At 34.2% G+C, this 22,516-nt stretch overlaps 3 protein-coding genes and 1 non-coding gene across 4 annotated transcripts; 2 read left to right on the forward strand and 2 right to left on the reverse strand.

The window, feature by feature from the left end:
* On the reverse strand, positions 7,079 to 9,979 carry LOC18611140. The gene is made up of 5 exons (XM_007047215.2): positions 9,580 to 9,979; positions 8,718 to 8,911; positions 8,527 to 8,560; positions 7,753 to 8,369; positions 7,079 to 7,504 (listed from the first exon to the last, which is right to left on the reverse strand). Exons 1-5 carry the CDS (start codon positions 9,962 to 9,964, stop codon positions 7,238 to 7,240), a joined length of 1,497 nt encoding a protein of 498 aa, XP_007047277.2. The 5' UTR covers positions 9,965 to 9,979; the 3' UTR covers positions 7,079 to 7,237.
* Positions 15,538 to 16,637, reverse strand: LOC18611141 (transcription factor HEC2). The gene has a single exon (XM_007047216.2). The coding sequence runs from the start codon at positions 16,436 to 16,438 to the stop codon at positions 15,653 to 15,655; it is 786 nt and encodes a 261-aa protein (XP_007047278.2). The 5' UTR covers positions 16,439 to 16,637; the 3' UTR covers positions 15,538 to 15,652.
* TRNAR-UCU lies at positions 20,152 to 20,224 on the forward strand. The gene has a single exon. It is a non-coding gene; the product is annotated as a tRNA-Arg (tRNA).
* On the forward strand, positions 21,030 to 21,871 carry LOC18611142 (protein RALF-like 34). The gene has a single exon (XM_018114456.1). It carries the CDS (start codon positions 21,155 to 21,157, stop codon positions 21,551 to 21,553), a length of 399 nt encoding a protein of 132 aa, XP_017969945.1. The 5' UTR covers positions 21,030 to 21,154; the 3' UTR covers positions 21,554 to 21,871.

A 22,516-nucleotide genomic window follows, 5' to 3' on the forward strand; every position in this document is an offset into this window, starting at 1 on the left:
TTTTTGCAGGTGCCCTTTTAAAGAGCCGGGTTGTCCAAAAATTTGGACAACCCGGCGATGGGGTTCTGGCACCAGGGAGTTGGTGGCCAGAACCCCTGGTGGGTGGTGGTTGGGGACAGGATGGGGAAGGGATGGCTGAAGGGATGCCCAGCCATCCCTTTTTTTTTTTTTTTTAATAATTTTTTTAATATACTTTTTTATATTTTAGTTTATTTATATTATGTTATATTATATATATATATATTTTTTATAGGTGTCTACATTTTTCTTCAAAGGAGAAACATAAAAAAAATCTCAAGTAATTTGCATACATGTTGAATAAATAAAAGCTTTCCTTTGTCTCATGGGTATCATTAGAATTGAAATATTAAAATTTGGGTCTTTTACTATTAATATTCAAACTTTTGCTACTTTTTTTGTCAGTGGACTGTATTCTTTAAATATCATAGCGGAGTGTCTTGTATTTAGATCTTTGAAACATTATCTTTAATAATTTCATAAACTTCTGCATAAACATTATCTTTGTATAGTAGTTCTTATTATAAAATTTTATTTTTAAAACTTTTTTTTTTTGAAAAGTGAATTTTATTGAATCAAAAGCTAGAATGTCATAGGAAGTCTAGCACCCAACACTGGTGGAAGACTCCTCTTGGCATAGGAAACTAGCTTGGGGAAAGAGTTTATCCCTAAGTATAGTTAACAAAAGTAGCTGCGACAGAGCCAATTAAAACAAGAGAGCCCTACAGAATAGCTATGGGCACAAAAAAAAAAGTTCTAATTACATGAACAACCTGAAAAATGGCATCTGATCATCCAGAAAACTCTTAAAGTTAACCAGCTCAAAGAGAAGCACATGAGAAAATCCGACCTTGACCTTTATGCAGCAAGTAGTGGCAAACCAAAGCTTTACCTCTCCCGACCCTTATCCAGAAGCAGAGAGGGAACACCCTGAATCACCAAGAAGGGAAGTTCGCACCGCGACCAGAAATGATAAGCCACCTATCTCTTCATTAATAATTGTTTTTCATTTATTATTTTTTATATATGTAGAACAACCTTTAAAATTATGCATCACGAGCGGGCCATGGGAATGGTCGATTCTTATCCATAAATATGAAAATCCTCCAATTTTCATCACTTTTTTGTCGTTTCTTAAAGGAACTTCTCTTTTAAATGGAAAATAAGGGCTGAAGGAAATAATGAAAAGCCAAGGGGCCAAGACCAGAAGTATTAGGCAAGGTTCTGATATTTTTGGCTGATTCCCTCGCCCCCTGAATTCTGCAGGGTTGCCAGAAAACTGAAAATAATAGTTGTGTGTGTGAGATGGGAAACGTGGTTAGTTGTCTTTATTCTTACGGGGGTTGCCTCAGCTGATAATAGGAGATAACTCACTTGTTTTTATCCATGCCAATGGCACTGATTATTAGAGCCTTTTCTCTATTACGGAAATAATTTTACATTAAAGAAATATTTTGAAAATTTGAACTACATCTTCTTCATTTCTCGTATAAAATTGTTCTCTTTCACAGTAGAAAATATTTTTTTTTTAAAAAAAAAGGACTAGAAAGAGACAACATAGGGAGGCATGCATGTGCAGTCACTAAGGTAAAATGTACTATTTACTTATTTCTTAGTAAGAGAATTTTTTTTGGTATATATTTAGAAAATGTGGAATCTAGTACCTAAATAAGTGAAGAAATCCCGTAGAGTGTTGATGGGAAAATATTGATTCTCGTTGCTCCATCTTCTATTAATTATTGTGTAAATAAAATACAGTCCAGGGTGTGTACAAAAAAAAAAATAGACCAGTTATGAGCCGGGAAAGGAAATTTATGAAAAAATAAAATATATTTAGTTCAGTGAGATGAGTGAACTTTGCTTTTTCTCTCTGCCCTATACAAACTTTCTATTTTCATAAGAAACAAATGGGTGCATAAGTGCATATTTACTTCTTAATTGTTTTTTCAAAACATATTAATATATTGATTAAAGAAAAAAATTACATAAATATCGAGTCAATTTAAAACATAAATTCATATCCACGTTATAACCTTCACAACTCAAAACAGCATGAATCCATTTAATGAAAATTCTGAAAACAACTCTTACTTTCTTTATTGTAGTAAGTATATTTTTGAAATTTTAATTTTTCAGTTTGTACATTTGATTTTGGTAATTAAACTTCTTAAGTAAACAGTGATTTTATAAAAAAAAAAGGAGTGAGTTTAATTATATTTTCATGACTTTTCACAAAAAAAATTATATTTTCATGACTGTATGTTTTACACATTAAAATAATTAAGTTAACAATCAAGAAATAATCCGACCGAATCAGCATGGTACCGCACGAGGAACACGATGTTCATTGATTAATAGTCGGTGCTATACATAATTATAAAAACCTATCCTCCATCACATGAGTGTCCCACTCTGGAGGGCGTAACAACCGGATTGAGAGGGCAAAAACAATAATCAATGAAAATATCCAGAGAAATAGATAAGGAATGTAATTAATCACAAAATTGGGGCCCGTTCCAGCATCATTTTGTCTATGGATTTATTATAAGCTTAGTTTGCTTTCAACATTTCTTATTGTGGTGGGATCGTATGATGGGACGGTAGTTGGGTCCAAGATTTGACAGGTTGGTAATGATGGAAATGCAAGCTTCCTATTCAATATTTACGGTTCAAAATTGTTCATCAGGTTATGATTTTTTATTTAATAAAATAAAATTTTGAATCATATCTTTAAATAAAAAAATACATTAATCATTAAATCAACTCGTAATTTTACCCGATACAAAAATGTTTTGGAGCCAACTGCCTTGAAGCTTTTTTTTTTTTCAAGAGCTGTAATCATTTCATTGGCTAAGCAAGAATACACTAAAAAAGGAAGACACTATACCTGCATCCACCATGAAAACATGTTTGCAAACAACCAAAATACAATCTGCAGTAGCTAGATCGACCTGGGAACCCCAAAAGACAAAATTGACAACCTCCCGACAAGCACAAGAGAGGATCTAGCCATACAAAACAAAAAAAAAAAGACCCCTGTACAGCATGCACATTCATTCACAGCATTAGACAATAAACCCAAAAAAAGTTTGAACTCCTCTGTATATTGTTCACTTTAACTGCCTTGAAGGTTAAACCTCAAACAACTTGAACAATTCTTTTTTATTATCACAAATACAAAAATCACAAATAAATTGAAAATGCCCAACATGATAAATCATCCTAGTTACGAAGGTGATAGTTTTGCAGCCTTTGCTATTGTGGGCATGCGTGCACCTTCCTGTTAGTTTTCTTGAAATCTCCCAAAACCCAAATTCTAATTGTAGTAGGCCTAATCAACATAGTTTATTAATCCGCACAATCATAGATCAGGCCTTCCTTTCTTTTTTTTTGTTGTTGAAAAGTGGTATTTTATTCTTCCATCACCAGCTTATGCCATGACAAGTCTTAGGCCATAAGACTTTGGAATCATAGATCAGACCTTATTAATTATTACAGTAACAAGGCCACATCATCAGTACTGGTTTGTCTGCGTTGGGGAAGAAAAGCTTCTGGAGATCCAAGGCGGGTGGAGTTCACATAATCCTGGGGACAATGAGCTGGTATACCAGGGACAACCAATCCAATTACTCTGAAAACTATTAGCAGCCACCCTTCTTGGTAATCCGATCCCTCCTTTACTATAGTGAAACTTCTTATCAGCTCTTGTACAGCGTTTATCATCATTAGGAATACGCTCCAAATCGAGAAGTAGTTCTTGTTTGGTTCTTCCTCAACAACCTGCATTTAAAATCCCAAAGAATGTGCATAGGCTATCAACCAATTTCCTTATCAACACATTTATTAAATAAAGTTGTTAGAAGAGAATTTAGAATTGAGTAATTGTCAGTGACGAGAATTGATTTCTGGAAGAGGGACCCTTTATATTTCAAGGATGACGGTGATAAATCATAAAATTAGGTCTGTATTCAACCTGCGGTATTAATTTCGTAATTGCTGAATTATTGACTATAGATGGGTGGCTGAGATTTTGAAGTTGACTGGCTGAGATTTTGAAGTTGACTATATATCTATACGATATATAATGACTATAAATATTATACGAGGTATATATCGTATAGATATATCAACTTTAATTTCATAATTTCGTAATTCCGACGATATATACCTCGTATAATATTCATTGCCAGACCAAAGAAAGCCATCATTACTTGACAAAAGGTTGATCAAGGACCCTATCCATGCTAATGGCTTCGATACCAATTGCAGAAGATACTGTGCCAGTATGGAGACGAATATAAGCAATCTGTACCAAAAATTCTTCTGTGTCTCATGAAAGCTATCGATAAATTTTCTGTTCTTTAAATCACTAGAAAACAAGAGGCGCAAGTTATCAATGAAAGTGGCCTGCTTAGGGTTCAATAGCAAATAATTGCTACAGAAACTCTTGTTGGACGTCTTGGCTTCCATATCTACACAGCAAAAGAACTTCTCAGGTTTGTGATTGTTTTTTGTGATGTCCTCTACGCATCTTTGATACCAAATTTATGGACTGAAAAGAGTACTAGAGATAGAAACAGAGTGGGTTAGGTGAGCTAGTCATCACTTTCATATGTACAATATTTAATTATAAAAGGCTCATAATTTCTATCATATGTTCTTCCTTTGTCCAATGACCTACTAACGTTAATTTGACCTTTACTCCTTTAAGGGAGTTGATGTCGAAAAGGCCTCATCAATCATTCCGACTCGGCTGCTCGATCCCTTATTTACATATTTTTTGACCACAAATCCTCAGTACTATTCATCCTAACAACCATCTTCCTGGAATTTCTTCTTTGGAGTACAAAAGCATAAGGGAGGTCATTAAAACGTGTAATTATATAAATATATTTAAAGCATTGAAGTTCAACTTAACTTTTTTTATGAGAAAAATTTAGCAAGAAAAGAACAAAAAAAAGTGCCTCGCCGTTAACACTGTTAAACAAGTTTACGCTATTGGTTGTGTCCACACACTTGTGTACATAAAGTAATAATTTTTTTTAAAAAAAAAAGACATGCATGAAAACATTGAAAAATATTATTTTTTAAAAATTACGTGTTTGACAGATTTTTTTTTTTAATTTTTGATGTATTTAACATATTGATTATGTGAAAATTTCAGCTCCAAGGTGCTGATTTTGGAACCTAATTATTGGGGCCGTGACCTTCCAATTATTTTCTACATCAATCATCACAAACACTGACATTTATCAATATTATCTGCGATTAAGAAAGGATCTCGTGTTATTTTTTAAAATTTTTTAAAAAGACAAGTTAGATTATATTGATTAAGGAATTCATGATGATAAAGTTTTTTTTTAAAGGTGGATGATGATGATAAAGTTGGCTACTAGAGTAATAAAGAGACATTTTTTGAAATAAAAAAAAAACTTATTTTTTTAAATTGATTTTAAAGCCAACCAATATTTAGAGCTACTGAGATATAATAAAATTTCATTTTTTAAAAAAAAATCTAAGTATAAAATATCTAATTATCTAATTTCCATCATCAAAAAATTAAAATAAATCTCTTAAAACTTAACATTTTTAATATATATATATATCATAACCCCTACCCCTCTAAAGCTTAAAAATTAAATAAGTCTTAATATCCTATACGAATACAAGCCTTAAGCTTTAATCTAATTACCTAATTAAGTGCAAAGTGTCTAATTAATAATCATCTAACAATTACCTAACTTAAGTCAATGTGTAATTGTTAGGTAATATCCATAAACACTTATTTAACGTATTTACTCAAGAAAAAAAATACAGTTAACACTAATTTGTTCCTAAGTTGTGGTATTTTTTTTTTTGAAAGGCATTAGAATTTCATTTCAAAAAAACACTAAGTTGTGGTGTTATATGGATTATGAAATTACATTAGTAACTTCTTTCAAGTTTTTATGTTTTCATATTAATTTTTAATAATTGTTTTTTAACTTTTTGACATTAAAAATTATACTAGTTTATCAATTTTATATTTTTTTAATGAAAACATAAAAAATAAACTTTAATACCAAATCGTTTTCTTAAGTTGTATGTAGTTAAATGTGAATATCTAATTTGAAATAAAGAGAGTATTATTATTTTTATTAATTATTAGTAAATGTTTTAATATTTTCCCAAAATAAGATTATATTAATAATAAAAAAGATATAATATCAATAATTTTTTAAACTAAATTATTAAATAAATTTTAAAAATAAAAGTTTAAAAAATAGATAAAATTGGTTAAAACCAAATTAATCAACTAAAATCTTTTAAATAGTTAAGTCAGTTAAGAAAAAAATGCAATTGATTCGATTAAATTTCTACATAAAATCAATTAACTAGATTAATAAATTTTTTAAACTGATTTAGCGAATTTAATCCATTTCTCACTTCTATTGGTAGCATAGTTTTCATATTTTGGGCCCTTGTTATATGAATAGAAGTAATAAGCAACAGGGTTAAAAGATTGATTTGCAAATTACATAAGACCAGGGGCAGTGAGCTGGAATGCACACACCAGGCGTGAGAAATTCGATTATATGCTGACAACATTTAGCAACAACCCTTCGTTCTAACCTAATCCATCGCCATCAGCAACAGTAAAACATCTTATCAGCTCTCACAAGTTTGTTTGTGAAATTAATTTCAGAGAAGGAGACCATTTACATTGCATTTATTTAAAGAACGGATTTGAATCTTTGATTTTTTTGCAAAGAATAATAGTCATTGAGTCAAGTCTAGATTATTTATATTATATAGATTTATTAATTTGATTGTGATTAGTTAGCCTGGAGTTAAATGACAAAAAAATTACCTAATGATTATAGCAATATTTATCTGTAATCCTAAAATATGGTTATTAATTAATAATTTATTTTCTTAATATTTTTAAAATTTGCTTCATAATTAATTATATAAAATTTGTAATCGTATTCAAATATTTAATCTATTAATTGATATGTGTATATATAGTTTTTATTTAAAAAATTAAATTTCAATTCCCTTCTTTCAAATTTAAAAAAAATTATATAAACTCAACCCATATAGTATATGAATGGGAGAATAAAATATTACAAAATTTCTCAAGGAGTATATGAATATATATATCAGGACCATGTGGGTTTCAAATAAAATATTTTAAAAAATCAGGCCTTATTAATTATGGAGGAACAAGTTCACATCATCACTGGTTTTTTCTGCGCTGGGGAAGAAAAGCATCTGGAGATCCAAGGCGGGTGGAGTTAACATAATCCTGGGGTAAATGAGCTGGTACACCAGGGACCACCAGTCCAATTATTCTAAAAAAAACTGTCAGCCACCCTTCTCTGTAATCCGGTCCCTCCTTCTTGACTATAGTGAAACTTCTTATCAGCTCTTGCACAGCATTTAGCGTCATGGGAAACACGCTCCAAATCGAGAAGTAGTTCTTGTTTGGTTCTTCCTCAACAACCTGCATTAAAATTCCCAAATAATGTTCAAAGAGAATGTAGGATTTTGTAATTGTCAGCGGCGAAATTGATTTCAGGAGGAGGGACCCTTTATTTGTCAAGGATCAACCCTTGGTATTAATTACGTAATAGAGGGGTTGCTGAGATAGATTTCTTGCTGATCTGAGCTGTTATAATCTCGCAAGTGGCTGACATAGAATTATTAACTTGAAAATAAAAAAATTAAAGAGATGGGTCACTGCTTAATTACCTCTCCTTCGTAGCGCCTGTTGTAGTAGACGTAGCTACCAAAGTGCTTGAACAAAAGATTTTTGTTATCGAAAGGAACCCTTGGCACTATATCGTTACAGTAAACGAATCTGAAATATTGAATTCCATGCCGCTTCAAATTCTTTTCCATGAAATTCCCAAACATCTCATCTCCTACTCTTGGTTGCCCGAAAGTATACACTCCTTCCAATCTCTCCAGCAGCAATTTCTCATCATGGAAAAACAAAACTGCTGGAAACAGAATTGCTAGCGCCCCACCCAAACTGTGACCTGTCACTATAAATTTTGCTCCATCATTTTTGTTCAAAAGGTCTCTCAACGTTTCCCTGAGGTGATAGTAGGCTAATGCTTGTTTGCTGTTTGTCTCTGGCACGACTTTCTTAGGCCAACCTAAATTTTTCTGCAACCCTAAGGCTTTCATGAAACCGCTATGAATCTTTCCAACGTCCGGGATCTCGTACCAAGAGATATCAAAGTCCGAACACCAATCATCTGCATTAAACGGTTCAGTTCCTCTAAATGTAACAACGATAGTGTCATGATCACCACTTCGATCTCGAAACAAGAAGGCTTGTGTTGTAGCTTTTTCCATGTAATCTGCCAGAGTAAAAATGAACTAATTTAAATCAATTTGTAAGTCATTAATATTTGCATATATAAATACAAGAAAATGTTCATTTATTTTTTTCTTTTGTAATTTGATAAATGGAAAATAATAATAATATGTTATCCTAAAAAGCAAGAAGTTGGGTACCATTCCAATAATCAAAAAATCCCAAGTGCTCCATCTGCAGACAAAGATAGCAAAATTAATATATAACTTCAATAATATTCAAGTGATCAAATTTCCAGCCAAATATTATGAAATGTTATATATATATATATATATATATATTAAAAAAAGTAACATGTTTCAAAAAAAAAATAACAACTTTGTTGTTGTACCTCCCAATGATCCTCTACAATAGTTTCGGTGTAACCTCTATTATTATAGGCTGCTTTAGATGCCATCATCGCTAGTGCTGGATAGTACTTGCTGTCTCCATGTTTGATTTTAATGTCTAGCTCCATTCTCAAGTCCCCATTTCCAATAAAAGAAGTAAATGTTGCCGAGTTTCTGTCTGGAATCACAACCTTCCCTGTTGAATGTACAACATTCTCATTTAGTCTATGCAAATTTAGTCTGCCCCCAACCACAGAATTTCTTTTAATCATGCTAAATTAATTTCTAACTATTTGATTGGATTTTTTTTTCTTTTTTTGTATTAATTATCTTGGGACAAATCAAGCAATCAACCTTGCTACAAGTGTTTTAAGACCAAAAATTAACATTTAATTAAATGGTTAGACTTTCAAAAAAGTAAAAATTAAAAAATCAGTTAAAAAAATTTATCTGAATTCTATTTGAATTGGACTAGTCACCAGTTTCAATTTTTTTAACATTTCCTACCAGACATGTGCATTTGTACTTTGCTCTTGTCAATCGGGAGACAGACCAAGTCATACTGTCTTAAAGAAAAAGAAATAAAAAAAATTACTCCACTAGACATTGACAAGGTCATATTGTACCATAAGAAATTAAAAAAAAAATAGAATTACTCCAGGGACAGGAAAGGAATTAAAGGGAAGCTTGTTAGGTGCATTAATTTGATAAGCCAAACATTGCAATCGCCTTCTGGTTAGTCTAGTATACTTTGTTTTACTCTTGACTTCAAAAACTGATGATCAATCAACTTTAAGCTCAACAACTTTCTGTTTACGAAATGAAAGATAATAGACTAAATCTATACAATACGTGTAAACATACCTCGTATGATATTCATTATCAGACCAAAGAAGCCATCATTACTTGACAGAAGGTTGATCAAAGTCTCGATAGATGACCCTATCCATGCCAATGGCTTCGATACCAGTTGCAGAAGATATTGTACCAGTATGGAGACGAATATAAGCAACCTGTACCAGATATTCTCCTGTGTCTCATGAGAGCTATCAATAAATTTTCTGTTCTTTAAATCACTAGAAAACAAGAGGCGGAAGATATCAATGAAAGTAGCTTGCTTAGGGTTCAATAGCAAATAATTGCTACAGAAACCCTTGTTGCACGCCTTGGCTTCCATATCTACACGGCAAAAGAACTTCTCTGGTTTGTGATTGCTTTTGTGATGGCCTCTACCCAGCCTTGATACCATATTTATAGACTGAAAAAAGTAATAGAGATAGAAACACAAAGGGGTAGGATGAGCTAGTCATCACTTACCTTTTACCAATATTTAATTATAAAGGGTTCATAATTTCTCTCACATGTTTTTCATTGGTCTAATGATATAATGTTAATTTGACCTTTACCCCTTTAAGGGAATTGATGTCTGAAAAGGCCTCATTAATCATTCCGACTCGGCTGCTCGATCCACTATTTACATATTTTCTTGACCACAAAGCCTTAGAATAATTCATCACCTTCTTCCAGGAATTTCATCTGTGGAGTACAAAAGCATGTAGGAGGTCATTAAAACGTGTAAAACAGTGAATCCGTGGTCATGGTTGATTCTTGTACAAAGTCGGAAAGTACCAAGAAGTTCCTATTTCTATTCTCAAATTCATTTTCAACATTTCAGTTTCTATTACTTGCTTTGAACATGATTTTATGTTGAGTTCAATCCCAAAGTTAATAAATTACTACTAACTCAAAAATCATTTATATACGACAAAAAGGAAGGAAATGTGTCATACCGTCAATATTGTTAAACAAGTTCACACCATTCACTGTGTGAAAACACTTCATTGTAATAATTTTTTTTTTTTAATAATGACATGCATGAAAATATTGAAATTATTTTATTCTATAATTTTTTATATATTTAACAAATTGATTAATTTTTCATTTGTACTCAGCCTAGCATAGTTTTCAACATTTCCAGACCTTATTATATAGGAATAGGAGTAACAAGCCAAGAGGGTTAAATTATTGCGGTTCAAATTACATAATCCTGGGGGGACAGTGAGCTGGGATACTTCCACCAGGGACGAGCAATAGGAATATCCGGACAACTTTTTGCAACCACCCTTGTTTTTAATCTAATCCATCGCGATCAGCTACAGTGAAACTTCTTATCAGTTCTCAAAATGCGTTTAGGTCATGGGGTCAATGGCCGGTGGGAGGTGAGATGAAATTCTTGTTCTTTGGTTTTCTTGCTCAACAGCTTGCATAAAGAATCCAAGGAGGAAGTGAGTGTGCCTGAGTCGTCCACAATAGAATACTTAACATATTAAAGATTAATGTTGATTAGAAGAATTAAGTCATTCCGCATAAAGAATGCACACGTTTGTTTCTGAAATTAATTTCAGAGAAGGGGACCATTTATATTGCATAGGTTTTTTTTGGTTGGTACATATGAGATTAGAGATATATAAGAGAATGAGATTTGATTAGTTGATCTTTTTCTCTGTTAAGAGAATAATAACAGTTAGATCAAGTCTGAGTTATTTATATTGTATAGATTTATTAATTTGACTGTGATTAGCAAGATGTAAGTTAAATGACAACAAAATTCTCAAATGATTATAGTAATCTTTATCTATTATCCCAAAGTATGGTATTAATTAATAATTCATTTTTCTTAATGTTTTATTTTAGAATTCACTTCACATTCAATTATATAATTATATAATTTCATATTATATATGAATGAGAGAATAAAAAATTTATATAATCTCAATCAATATGGATAATCAATCTCAATCAACATGAATACATATCAAGTTCACGTGAGTTATAAATAAAATTTAGATGGATCCCATCACAATTCACAAGTCATGATTAGAATCAGATAATCACAAAATTACACTATAATATAAGAATTAAAAAAATCAATTGCAGTTGATATGAACCTTTTCTTATGTCTACGAAAGAAATTAATGATAGCTCACCCTTTCCTTTCATAATGCTTGTTGTAGTAGACATAGGTACCAAAGTGCTTGAACAAATATATAATTATTACCATCATTACAAAGAAGCCCTGGTACTATATCATTACTGTAAACAATCTGAAATATCGAATCCCATGCTGTTCAAATTCTTTGCTCTGATTTTTGCTCGAAAGGGCGACTTTTCGCTCAAATGATAGTAGGCTAATGGGCGCTTTCCGTTTTCAATCTGGCGTGAATTCGTTTGGCAAATGTAGGCATCATGCCAAGCTTAAGGCTTTTCATGAAACCAGCATGAATGTTGGCAATATTGTTGAGGTTGGGCTGCTCCTTTTAGGGCTTGCTTATGTGTTGATTAATTTGGGGTTTCTTAAGTTTGAAGTTCAAGGACTGGTTTCTTGTCCGAGAACTTGAAAGCCCAATCTTTGGCTCTACATCACGGCTACATAGAACAAAGAAAAGCATCTAGGGGCCTTCCAGGGCCGATAGGCCCAAGTTCTTCCTTTTTCCAAGCTATGTGCATCAGCAATATATAAAAAGATATAGGTGAGTCCCCTAGCGCGTTGGAACACAGTTCTCACCTTTGCATAAGCAACTATACTATCAACTATCAAAAGGAAAAAAAAGGACAAAAAAAATCTTATTTTACAATATGATGCATAAATGTATTGATGTTTTCATTTTCGAACGAGGAAAACAAATATTTTTTAAACGTCTCAAAATAAAGATGAATTGTAATCTTTTAATGGTCGTATGGAATTGTACTTTAATTAATGACTTAATTTAAGTATCATTTGACGTTGAAGGCTCTAGAGCTACAAATGTCTTCCACAAACACAATCATACATGTACGCATTGTCTAGCCATGGACCAAAAGGCCATAGGAGTGGAAAAAGCTACTGATTTCTCAGAATTGAAACAGTTGTAATAGCCAAAAAAAAATTCAAGGCTTTTTCTTACATTTTCAATATTCTTGCAGTTGCAGAGATTTGGGAGGTAGGGGGAATTTGGGACAGCTTTTACACAATTGTTAAAGATTTGGGAAATTTTTTCTTTTTTACTTGGAGAGATCTCTTGCTTCCAGATGAAAAGGCAAAGAATTTTATCTTCTTAAAAAAGAAAACTATAAAAAACTCTGGGAAGCAAACAATGAAGACTAAACATAGACAAAGTTATCCAAAGTTGTGTCTGAGATCCCTACAACATCTTCATGCATTTCACCTTGCACAAGCGACGTAGGAATGGAAGAATTTCGGTCCAAAAACATTAGATCTAAGACCTCCCCAACCTTCCCCTTTAAAGCGTGCAGTCCTACCCCTAAAATCAAATCCAACCCAACCAACCAACCAACTATTTTATTGTCTCTATTTATATATTATATTATATATATATATATATATATATGTATATACAGAGAGAGAGAGTAATATTGAATACAGAAACTTACATTTGAAAGCTTGGAGGTTCTATCATGACAATTCCTTCATTTATAGCCCCACCTCCCAAAATTTCATCTTGCACCTCTATGCCATTATTTAATTTTCTCTTCTTACGAAGTTCATAAATACAACTTATCACATGATCCACAACTATTAATTTAAAGGTAGTTCTTGTTATAGAATCCCTTCTTCAAATTCCAACGATATTTTGGGAATTAACACTACAAAATAACAAATCATTTCTGACAAATTTTTAATTGAAAATTCAAAAGAAAAAAGTATTTTCAATGAATTTGAGATGAAATAATTTATTAGTAATTCTGTCAGATAAAATCAAGTCTGTAATAGTATTTCGTTGGAATTAAAAAAATGTAGCTTTTTCATTGTAAAATTAATCAATGAATAGGAAAAAGCTAGAAATGGAAGTCCAAATTCGAAGGAAAGACTATACTTAGAAATTACCAATAAATCAGTTGGTTGTACCTATATAAATAATTAAACCAGGTAAGACCACTTCTAGAAAATGAAATTCCATGAATATATACCTTTTATCCTGTCACAAAGAACATGAGAACTTATCTTAAAAGGAAAAAAAAGGTAGATGGATAAAATGGATTGCATGAAATGATAGGACAAAAGATAGAATGTGTCAGAGAAGGGGATGCAATGAACATTGCCGGGGGAGGGATATAGGAAAATGTCCTAAATACTTACCCTACTCGAATAATCAAAGCCTTTGTGGGGATGTTGGGGCCTTAGTGGGATGTCTCACATGGGTCTACTTGATGAGAGATGAGGTTTGACCCTTTTATTTCTTTTTCCTTTTTAAAGTACTTTTTTTAGTCATTCTTCTAATACCCACGACGGAATTCATTAAGCTAGATGGGGAGGGGGGCTGTGGCTCTGCTAGTGAGGCATGACCCTTGAGACATGAACACTAGCACAAGTCGACCCTGCCTTGGGAGGCAACCTACCTCCCACGTTCCCCTCATTTAATACTAGAGCAAACAGAAGAGGAAATGGGGTTGTTCTGCTTTTCCTTTTCTTTTTCTTTATTTGTAGTTGGTTATACTTATCGTCTTCTTCGTTTCTTTCTTAAACAAATCAATAGAAATTTCAAAAATTGCACTCATATATATATCCAATATCTAAGAGAGAAAATTATGCAATTATAAGTACCCTAGGATACGCTTGGAAAGTAGAGAAGATTATGAAAGCCTTTAAATGAAAATTGGAGATCGCACTTCAGTCTTTTTCTATTTAGGTGGAGGAATTATTCCTAGCAAGTGCCTCCACACGCACTACGAACTAGTCTTTTAGAAAACAAACTTATTTGGCCGACCTCCTTCTATTTAAAGCCCCACCTGCGCTCCTTCATGAAATTAAAAGGTGTGCCTTGTTAGATTTCTCCGATGGATTCAAGTGAGTGAAGCAACTCAGAAACAGGTTGTGTAGAGTTGGATGATATGGAAAAGAGTTACTCTATCCGACTGAAAGGTCAAAGGGAACATACCTCATTTATTGGAGAGCATTAAATTGTCGAAGTTCAAATATCTTATAACACCTTAGCAAAAAAGAAAAAAAAAATCTTACAGCAAACAAGAGGTGAAATTAATTAAGGTCAATAGCAGTAATCAATCATTCGCTAAATATGAAATAGAATGTCTTAGAAAGGACCGTACTAAAAATGACTTCATTAAATGTTAATCATAATGCAAATTAAGTATGTCCTGACAGATCAGTCATACATTAAGATTTTTATAAAAAAATATATGATAGATTCTAAACAACAAACATATTTATTAAATCAAATTGAATTTCAGCGAATCCAATGGAAACGCAAAGTGCAATTTGAAGAAAATCAATGCTGACAATGGACCACCAAGTATCAATCTTTTATAACGTTCATGTTTTTCACATGTGGTTAAATATCACGTCAGAATATAATGGTTTAGACTTTAGATATAAGCTGTGAGAGCTAGCTGGGTAACGGACAACAACAAACCCGTAAAATGAAAGGAAATTCCATGCATGGAGGGCCGAAAAAATAGAAAATTTAACTGACCAAAAAATTCTCATCTTTCCCACCTGCGAGCATATTGTATGTATGACGGATGGTCAAATTCTCTCTAAGCACCAACATAATTACTTAATGTGGTACTACCCTCTGTGTGAGGGTTAAGTTCCAATGCATGGGAAAATTGTCCAAGGATATGACAAACTTTTTCCCCAAATTTCTTTCGATCGACGACCTCCCAATTAATCCCTAATGATTCTTCGAGTTATTGCACGTTTTGGTGATAAAAGTTTGTTTTCGGTTGAATGGGAAACTTATATGGGTGGCAAGAATATATAGAGATGTAGAGAAACTTTAGAAGTTTAATCAGATTATGGAAGCATACAATGAAATTCTCTGTCGCATTAAGAACAAGTTAAAAATTCACCCTTTACAAGTAAACCAAAAACATCACCGCTACCCATTACAGAAATCAACTAAATTCTAAATTCCATCTCTTATCTAAGCATCGGCATATTGCCCATAACTTGATGATGAGATGGCTGGCAAGTTTTCACCAAAGACGAGTAGCCCACATCAGCAATTGTTGCACTTGAAAACCCAGCACCTATTGGCCTGTTAACAGCAGCCTGTTCCAAAGATTGCACCTGTCTCTTCAAGAATTTGACATAGTGAATGGCCTCGTCCAACATTGAAGCTGTGTCCATCTTAGTGCCTCCGGGAACAAGTCTTTGCAGTATCCTTATCCGCTCACTTATCCGCTCTCTTCTATGCCTGGCGGCCACACTCTGGGGATCCTTAGAGATCTTCACGTTCCTTCTTTTTGGAGGCTTGATGGATTCTGGGTCTATATGAATAGGCTGCATTGCTGCTATACGGAAAATCATCTCCCTCATTGCAGCCATGGAGTTTTTCTTATCTACTGAAGAAGGGTATGAATTTGTATCGTTGAAAGGAGTTGGATATTTGTACTTGCTGCTATTGGCCATATTGTTGGCCTGAAGAGGTGGAGTCATTGGTTCTTGAACTGGATGGTTGCCAATGAATGATAAAGTGGGAGGCGGGGTCATCAATGTATTGAGTGAAGAAACGTTGGGGTTTGGGTAAATTGGTGGTGTGGGCAGGATGCTGGAGATTGAAGTCCCATTAGAGAAGTGGATTTCAGGAAATATGGAAGGGCTCAGGAAAGGCTCACAAAATTCAGGAAGCTTTTCCATTTGCATCATCATTGTCATCATATCCATGTGATCTTCTGTTGAGGATTTCATCATGTCAACATCCATTGAATCTCAGACACACTAGAGTCTTCCCCTTTAAAAGTACCGCTGCGTACGTGCGTGCCGAGAGAGAGAGAGAGAAATGGGGAAGTCGGAAATGATAGTTCTGAAAGACTGAATGGGCAGAGGGATGGGGGGAGCTGAAAGATAGCTTTTATAGGGTTAGGGCTTTAATCAGAGATATGTGCAGAGAGATAAGGAGAGATGAAAAGTGTATTAAAAAGTATACTAATATCCAGCAAGGAAGTGGAAGGGCTTTATATAGCAACTTGTGACCAATTTTTAAAATTCATGCAAAGCTGATAGGAAAGTCCCCTCCCCCAAAACTCATTTATGATTGAATAGGTGATCTCTGATAGTGACCGCCCATTATGTGGGGCTAACTCTAATCACTGATCCTATCAACCGTCCGATCTAGTGACCAGGAACACCAACTGAAAGTTCAAAGCCAACACGTGTGAAACAACCGATTGGTCACGCGTCTAGGCCCACAAATTGGATGGCTTGGATTAAAGGAATTGTTCAAATAAGGTGCATAAACCACTTTGTTCTTATGGATTGCGCCTTTGAGTACTGAAAGTGCTTGCTTTGCATGCTTTCCCTTAAAAAAAAATTTTTTCCCTACTTTGTTGAAAGAAAGACCATGGAACCCCACAGTCACATGACATGTGTCAGAAGGGCAACCGCTTAGCGGGCTCCGGTGCCGGAGAAAGATTCCGGTGATCTTGGGAGACACTTTGACGAAAGTGAGACAGCAAGCTGTGAAAGTGGGTTAAGGAGTCAATATTCAATTGGAACTTTACTCCCTGACTTTAGTGTATTATTCTAGCTTGGGCAATATACTAAGGTGGTGGTGACGTACATTTGCAGTGGATACAGTTTGGTCTCTCTCCTCTCTCTCTAATCACTGATCGCCTTTGGCACGCTATTCAAGCTGGATTAGAAAGTGACGGTGATGCAGACCCCACTGCAAGTACACAGATGCTCCTTTTGGGTGAAATTTTTCTTTGTTGCTTGCTAACTGGTTGTAATAAACTGACACTTTCATTCCTGAGCTACGTTTTCTCAGTTTTCATCAACTAGCATCTATAAAAAAATTGTCGACAGAAAGGACAATAAATTTGATTGACTTGGAAAAGGAATTTAAGTTTGCGTGAGAGATGACAAGAACATTAACTAACAAGATTGTTTCTAACATGATACTTAACTATGCTGTCAAAATTTTCAGGGGAAATTTATTAGTAAGAAACATCAGTATTGGAACAAGAATAGCCAGACTGAGATATCATTGATGTTTTCATGGTGGGTGGCGCTTATCTCCACTGTTTAGCTAGGGTGCATCTCTATAAATTTCAAACTTCCTCTTAAATGGAACTAAAACACATCCATGGCCATTGTTGAAAAGAAGTTCAATTGAACAAAATGAATAAATTACAGCTAATTGTGCATAAAACAGGTTTTACTCACACTTTCACATCATACTGTAAATGAATACAGAAAACCTCACTAATTAACAACACAAATTAATGAAAATGTTTCATCAATATCTTCTTTGATCTACTGCTTTGGGATTTAAACCATAGGTCAGAGTAATTCAAATCATATCAAAATGTGCTGTTTTCGTTTGTGTTTCTGATTAACAGTAACGTTATCCACCTACATACAAATTACTGTACCATACTGTGTAGTTTTCTTGTAAGTTAAGGACGTGAAACTCACAGTGTATTTTGGAAATGATACTGTGTAAGGACCATGGCAAGTACATTTGAAGTGCACATGGGGGTCTGAGACTCAGTTTTTCCAGTAAGCTCAAAAACAAATATTTAATTCTGCATCAGTATCAGATAACTTCCCCCTATCTTCTGCCCCCCAGGCCAGGGACGCAAATTAGAGTCAAGGAAAATATTTTAAAAAAAAAATAGGAACAGTCCTAAAAATGATTTGTAGTAGAAAACAGTACATATTTTGATTACGTCTTGTAATATTTAAGAAAGCTTACAGAGCAGATAATTGCATTGCTCAGAAAGTGGTCCCATTGCTCATGAATCTTCAATTTTCTTTGCACTACATAATATTCTTCACCTAAGATGGATCCCTTTCATACAAGTTTCCGAAATGAACAAAACAAAAAGCCGCAATAGATATTCAACTTTTTCAGATTTGTCTAGCTTCGATCATCCAATTTATCATTAACAGTACTGGCGTGTGGAGAGAACCCTTTTCAGTGCATTCGAAAATAAAAGAGAACCCTTTTTTTTTCATGCATTCATAGAAATGAAGGCAACACAAAGAGATCTTCGAACTTTGAAACTTGACAGAGAAAATAAGGTGGCCTATCTTCATGTTGGACTGTGCTTCAATGATGGAGCAGGGGTCCGTGTCCACAAACTTCTAGTCTCCTACAAGCACGCAAAAGAAAAACAGTGATTCATTCATAAATGCGGGTCCGTTCAACTCTGCCAAAGTGCCAATTCAGGCCCTGCCGATGCACCTTATTGAAAACTCTAGGTCAAGATCTGATATATAGCAGCTCTAAAGTCCAAACAACTCCTCCCTAGTCCAATTTGGTAGGATAACCTTTTGGGTCCCGTCGGTTTATATATTCAATTGAAATTGGAGTTAACTGGCAAGTTCTTGATGGTTTTCTTTATCTGCTAGCTATTTTTGGCATAGTGGACAGGAATCTAAACGATGATAAAGACAATATAGAAAATGGACCACAAAAACAGATGAGATAGTCATGATGGAGTCTATCGCGGAACCCGTTGTCATTATTCGATGCTGATGTTACATAAATGAACACGACATTTTTCTTTGATGAAGACGCCGTCCAATTCTATAACAGAATCCAAGGGCTTGATGAGCCAAGCTTATCTAAGATGGGAGGAAGACTGACATGTAGGCGTGAATGATCATTAACCACTTGGATTAAGCCGTGACACGGCCTATTAGAATTTAAGGCAGAGTCCCATCAAGAAGTTTGGATTTCCTTGTAATTAATACTAGTATATAAATTTAAAGGGTTTTTAGATGGTGTAATTACACCGGAGATGAAATCATACTCAACTCAATAGACAGTAAAACGAAAATCGGTACCTCAAATCTAATATAATTTGAATTTTGACGAATTTAAAACTCAAAATAATATGATTTGAATTTTTTTTTAAAAAAAGAAAGATTAATTCCTTGTCTTTCCAAAATTTTTATTTTAAAAGATACGACACATTGATTGTTTCACAATTTAAATTATTCCGTCAAAATAATTAAAAATTAATTTATATTTGAATTGGCAATACTATGCTCTGATAAAATTTATAGACAATGAGAATCTATCAAGAGATTACTCCGTTCATACAATAAATTATTGACAAGAAAATATATTGAAAAACATCTTTAGAAACTTTGAAATCCCCACCCAAACAATACAATATAATTTGAACAAAATTGACTTGAAATCCCCACCCAAACTCAACGCGACGCAGCCAATTATAATCATTATCATTTTTGTTTGATTAATTGACACAACCACTTACCGCTTCAACTTAATAGATTATTACTTAGCAAAACAAAGAGAAAAACAATAATTATTTGTTGCACATAGCGTGGAAGACACCCAACGAAAGAAATAGACAAGAAGATCAAAGGAAGGAACGAGGTCTACTTTAGGATGGTACCAATAATTTCCGTCTTAAGTAGTCAAATGAAAGAACCTTTCAACGGCACCCATGGCCTAATGGATAAGGCGCCTGACTTCTAATCAGGCGATTGTGGGTTCGAGTCCCACTGGGTGTGTACTTTCTATTTTTTCTACCGTTAAGTAAATAGAACGGACCAGAAGCCCATTATTCCTAATAGGCCCAGATCTCTATTGAAAACTTTTTATTAGGCCCAAAATTCTATGAAACCCCGTGAGTCATGATCCCAAGAATCCAAATTACCCCACTCGATCTAGTAAGATTGTGGTTTGGCCCATTCAAATTAATTGCCAAACTTTTCTTTCTTTCAAGTTACTCATTTTTTTTGCTGACCAAGCCATCCATAATTAAATTACCTTCATTATGTTAATGTAAAAAATGCACAATAAATTCAGATGAAAATTTAAAGATAAAGAAATACACTACTAAATCTAAATGAATTCAGATAAATTATTATTGTCTTGCTACAAAACAAAAAAAAAAACTGCCCTTAAGCTGTTCCCAAAAAGGGACAAATCGCTCTAAATTGCATCATCAGTACTTTAATTATTAAAGCTCGAAAGAGTATCAAGCGGCCCAATCTAATCCCACCACGTCGGGCCAGCGGCCAGCCGCGTCCTTCGCATCATACCATCAGTGATCAGTCGCATGTGCATTATGGCTCCTATCATTTGCCACTCTGGCACATGCCCCATTTTACTGTACTCATCACAATTCAACGAATTTGATTGGGCCACGTATGATGGAACCCACGTAAACCCTCACAGATCATAAAATCAAGCGGCTCAAAACCAATCTGAAACTATGAACTCTAACACACCGAAGACGACATACCTTTTGATGAGTCCTAGACCCGAGGCACGCGTTAAATGGAGCATTGATGAAGCACAGCTGTAACCCAATCACCTCTCTGCTCCACGTGACCCTACTGTCCCCTTAACCAAACCCAAACTACTTGCATTACAGTACTTTAACTCGTTAACTCTTCTTCTACAAGCTCCCAGCTTTGCAAACTCGTTTACTAGCGATGGCTTCTTCACTTCTCAGCAAACTTGTATTTCTCCTTTTCATCACCTACATTGTCTTGTCGAACTCGAAAGTTGAAGCCCAAGTTGAAGAGACAAGCTTGAAGCTTATGAGAGATGCTTTGGAGTGGCCACTCTCAATGTCGCTTTACAGCGAGTTAAATGACAATGAGGAAGCTGATGAGGAGATAGATGATGAAGAGGAAACTGGGTATAGTCGTAGATCTTTGTTTTGGAAGAGAATGAGATATTACATTTCGTATGGGGCGCTTTCTGCTAACAGAATCCCATGTCCACCGCGGTCAGGGAGGTCTTATTATACACTCAACTGCTTCAAGGCTCATGGCCCTGTCCATCCTTACACCAGGGGTTGTTCCAGGATCACTCGGTGCAGGCGATGAAGGTTATTAACTTAGGCTTTGAGCTGGGTGAAATTTGGTTTTGTAAGGATTAAAGTTTATATGTGATACTGTGGAAGATTTTAGTGTTATATAGCTAATATAGCGTGAGTTTTGGGACTTGAGAGGGTTTTTTTTTCTATTTCTTTTCTGGTTGTGTTGGTGTGATTTTGATGCTGTAGGAGTATTTTGTGTTGGCGCATTTTTATGTGGATTAGCACTGTGATTATATGTGTAATGAGGTTTAAACTGCTTTATCTTTATGGTAATTGTTTCAAGTAGTATATACTAACTTTTTGGCTTCGTTGTATTTTTAATCCATTTGCTCGATTATCATATGATAGAGCTGTTCCTGTTCTCATATGTGGTCTCCTAAACTTACATAACATGTAATTGCTTGAAGACTTGAACCTGCTAGATCTTTTTCAGTGTCAGCTCATGCAAGCCTGGGATTGCATTTGTTGTTTTTTAGTTTACCTTTGCTAATAGATTCTGAGATCAATGTGGAAGATTTGGGTAATGTGCAATCTACCATTTGAGCGTTTTAATGTATAAAGAGTTCGGTTCGGTTATGATTATGGTAGGTAAACAATGTAACTAACATAAGAACTTCGACTGATTTGTCATAATTAATGTGTACTTTCTTGACTAGACTGATTTGTCATAATTTAATTATATGTCAAATTATGAAAACATTACATTATTACTATGTAATTGGGTAAAGAGTAATGTTAAGTAGGCTTCCGCTTTGGTGAGTTAACGGGCAAATGGTTTGGATAACATTGTGAACATTTAAATTCTGATTATTAGTTTTAAAATCTCGGATTGGTTCTCTTGTTTATGTTTGCTTTCCATTATTGTGAGTTGTTTGATTGCCTCGTCTGGATGAGGAGTGGATTCCAGGGAGAATTGTCTTTGTCATTACTCTATTCCATTCCAATAAGCAAAATTAACCTGGTGTTTATG

The sequence above is a fragment of the Theobroma cacao genome, chromosome 1, assembly GCF_000208745.1.
Source record: "Theobroma cacao cultivar B97-61/B2 chromosome 1, Criollo_cocoa_genome_V2, whole genome shotgun sequence".
Lineage (NCBI taxonomy): Eukaryota > Viridiplantae > Streptophyta > Magnoliopsida > Malvales > Malvaceae > Theobroma > Theobroma cacao.

Bases quoted from the DNA above. Each gene is read 5' to 3' on its own strand.
- LOC18611140 (XM_007047215.2), bottom strand. From the start codon at position 9,964: ATGGTATCAAGGCTGGGTAGAGGCCATCACAAAAGCAATCACAAACCA. The intron at 8,912-9,579 runs GTATGTTTACAC...TACATTCAACAG, and splicing joins GATAATGAATATCATACGAG to GGAAGGTTGTGATTCCAGAC. The intron at 8,370-8,526 runs GTACCCAACTTC...TTACTCTGGCAG, and splicing joins ATTTTTTGATTATTGGAATG to ATTACATGGAAAAAGCTACA.
- LOC18611141 (XM_007047216.2), bottom strand. From the start codon at position 16,438: ATGGATGTTGACATGATGAAATCCTCAACAGAAGATCACATGGATATG.
- LOC18611142 (XM_018114456.1), top strand. From the start codon at position 21,155: ATGGCTTCTTCACTTCTCAGCAAACTTGTATTTCTCCTTTTCATCACC.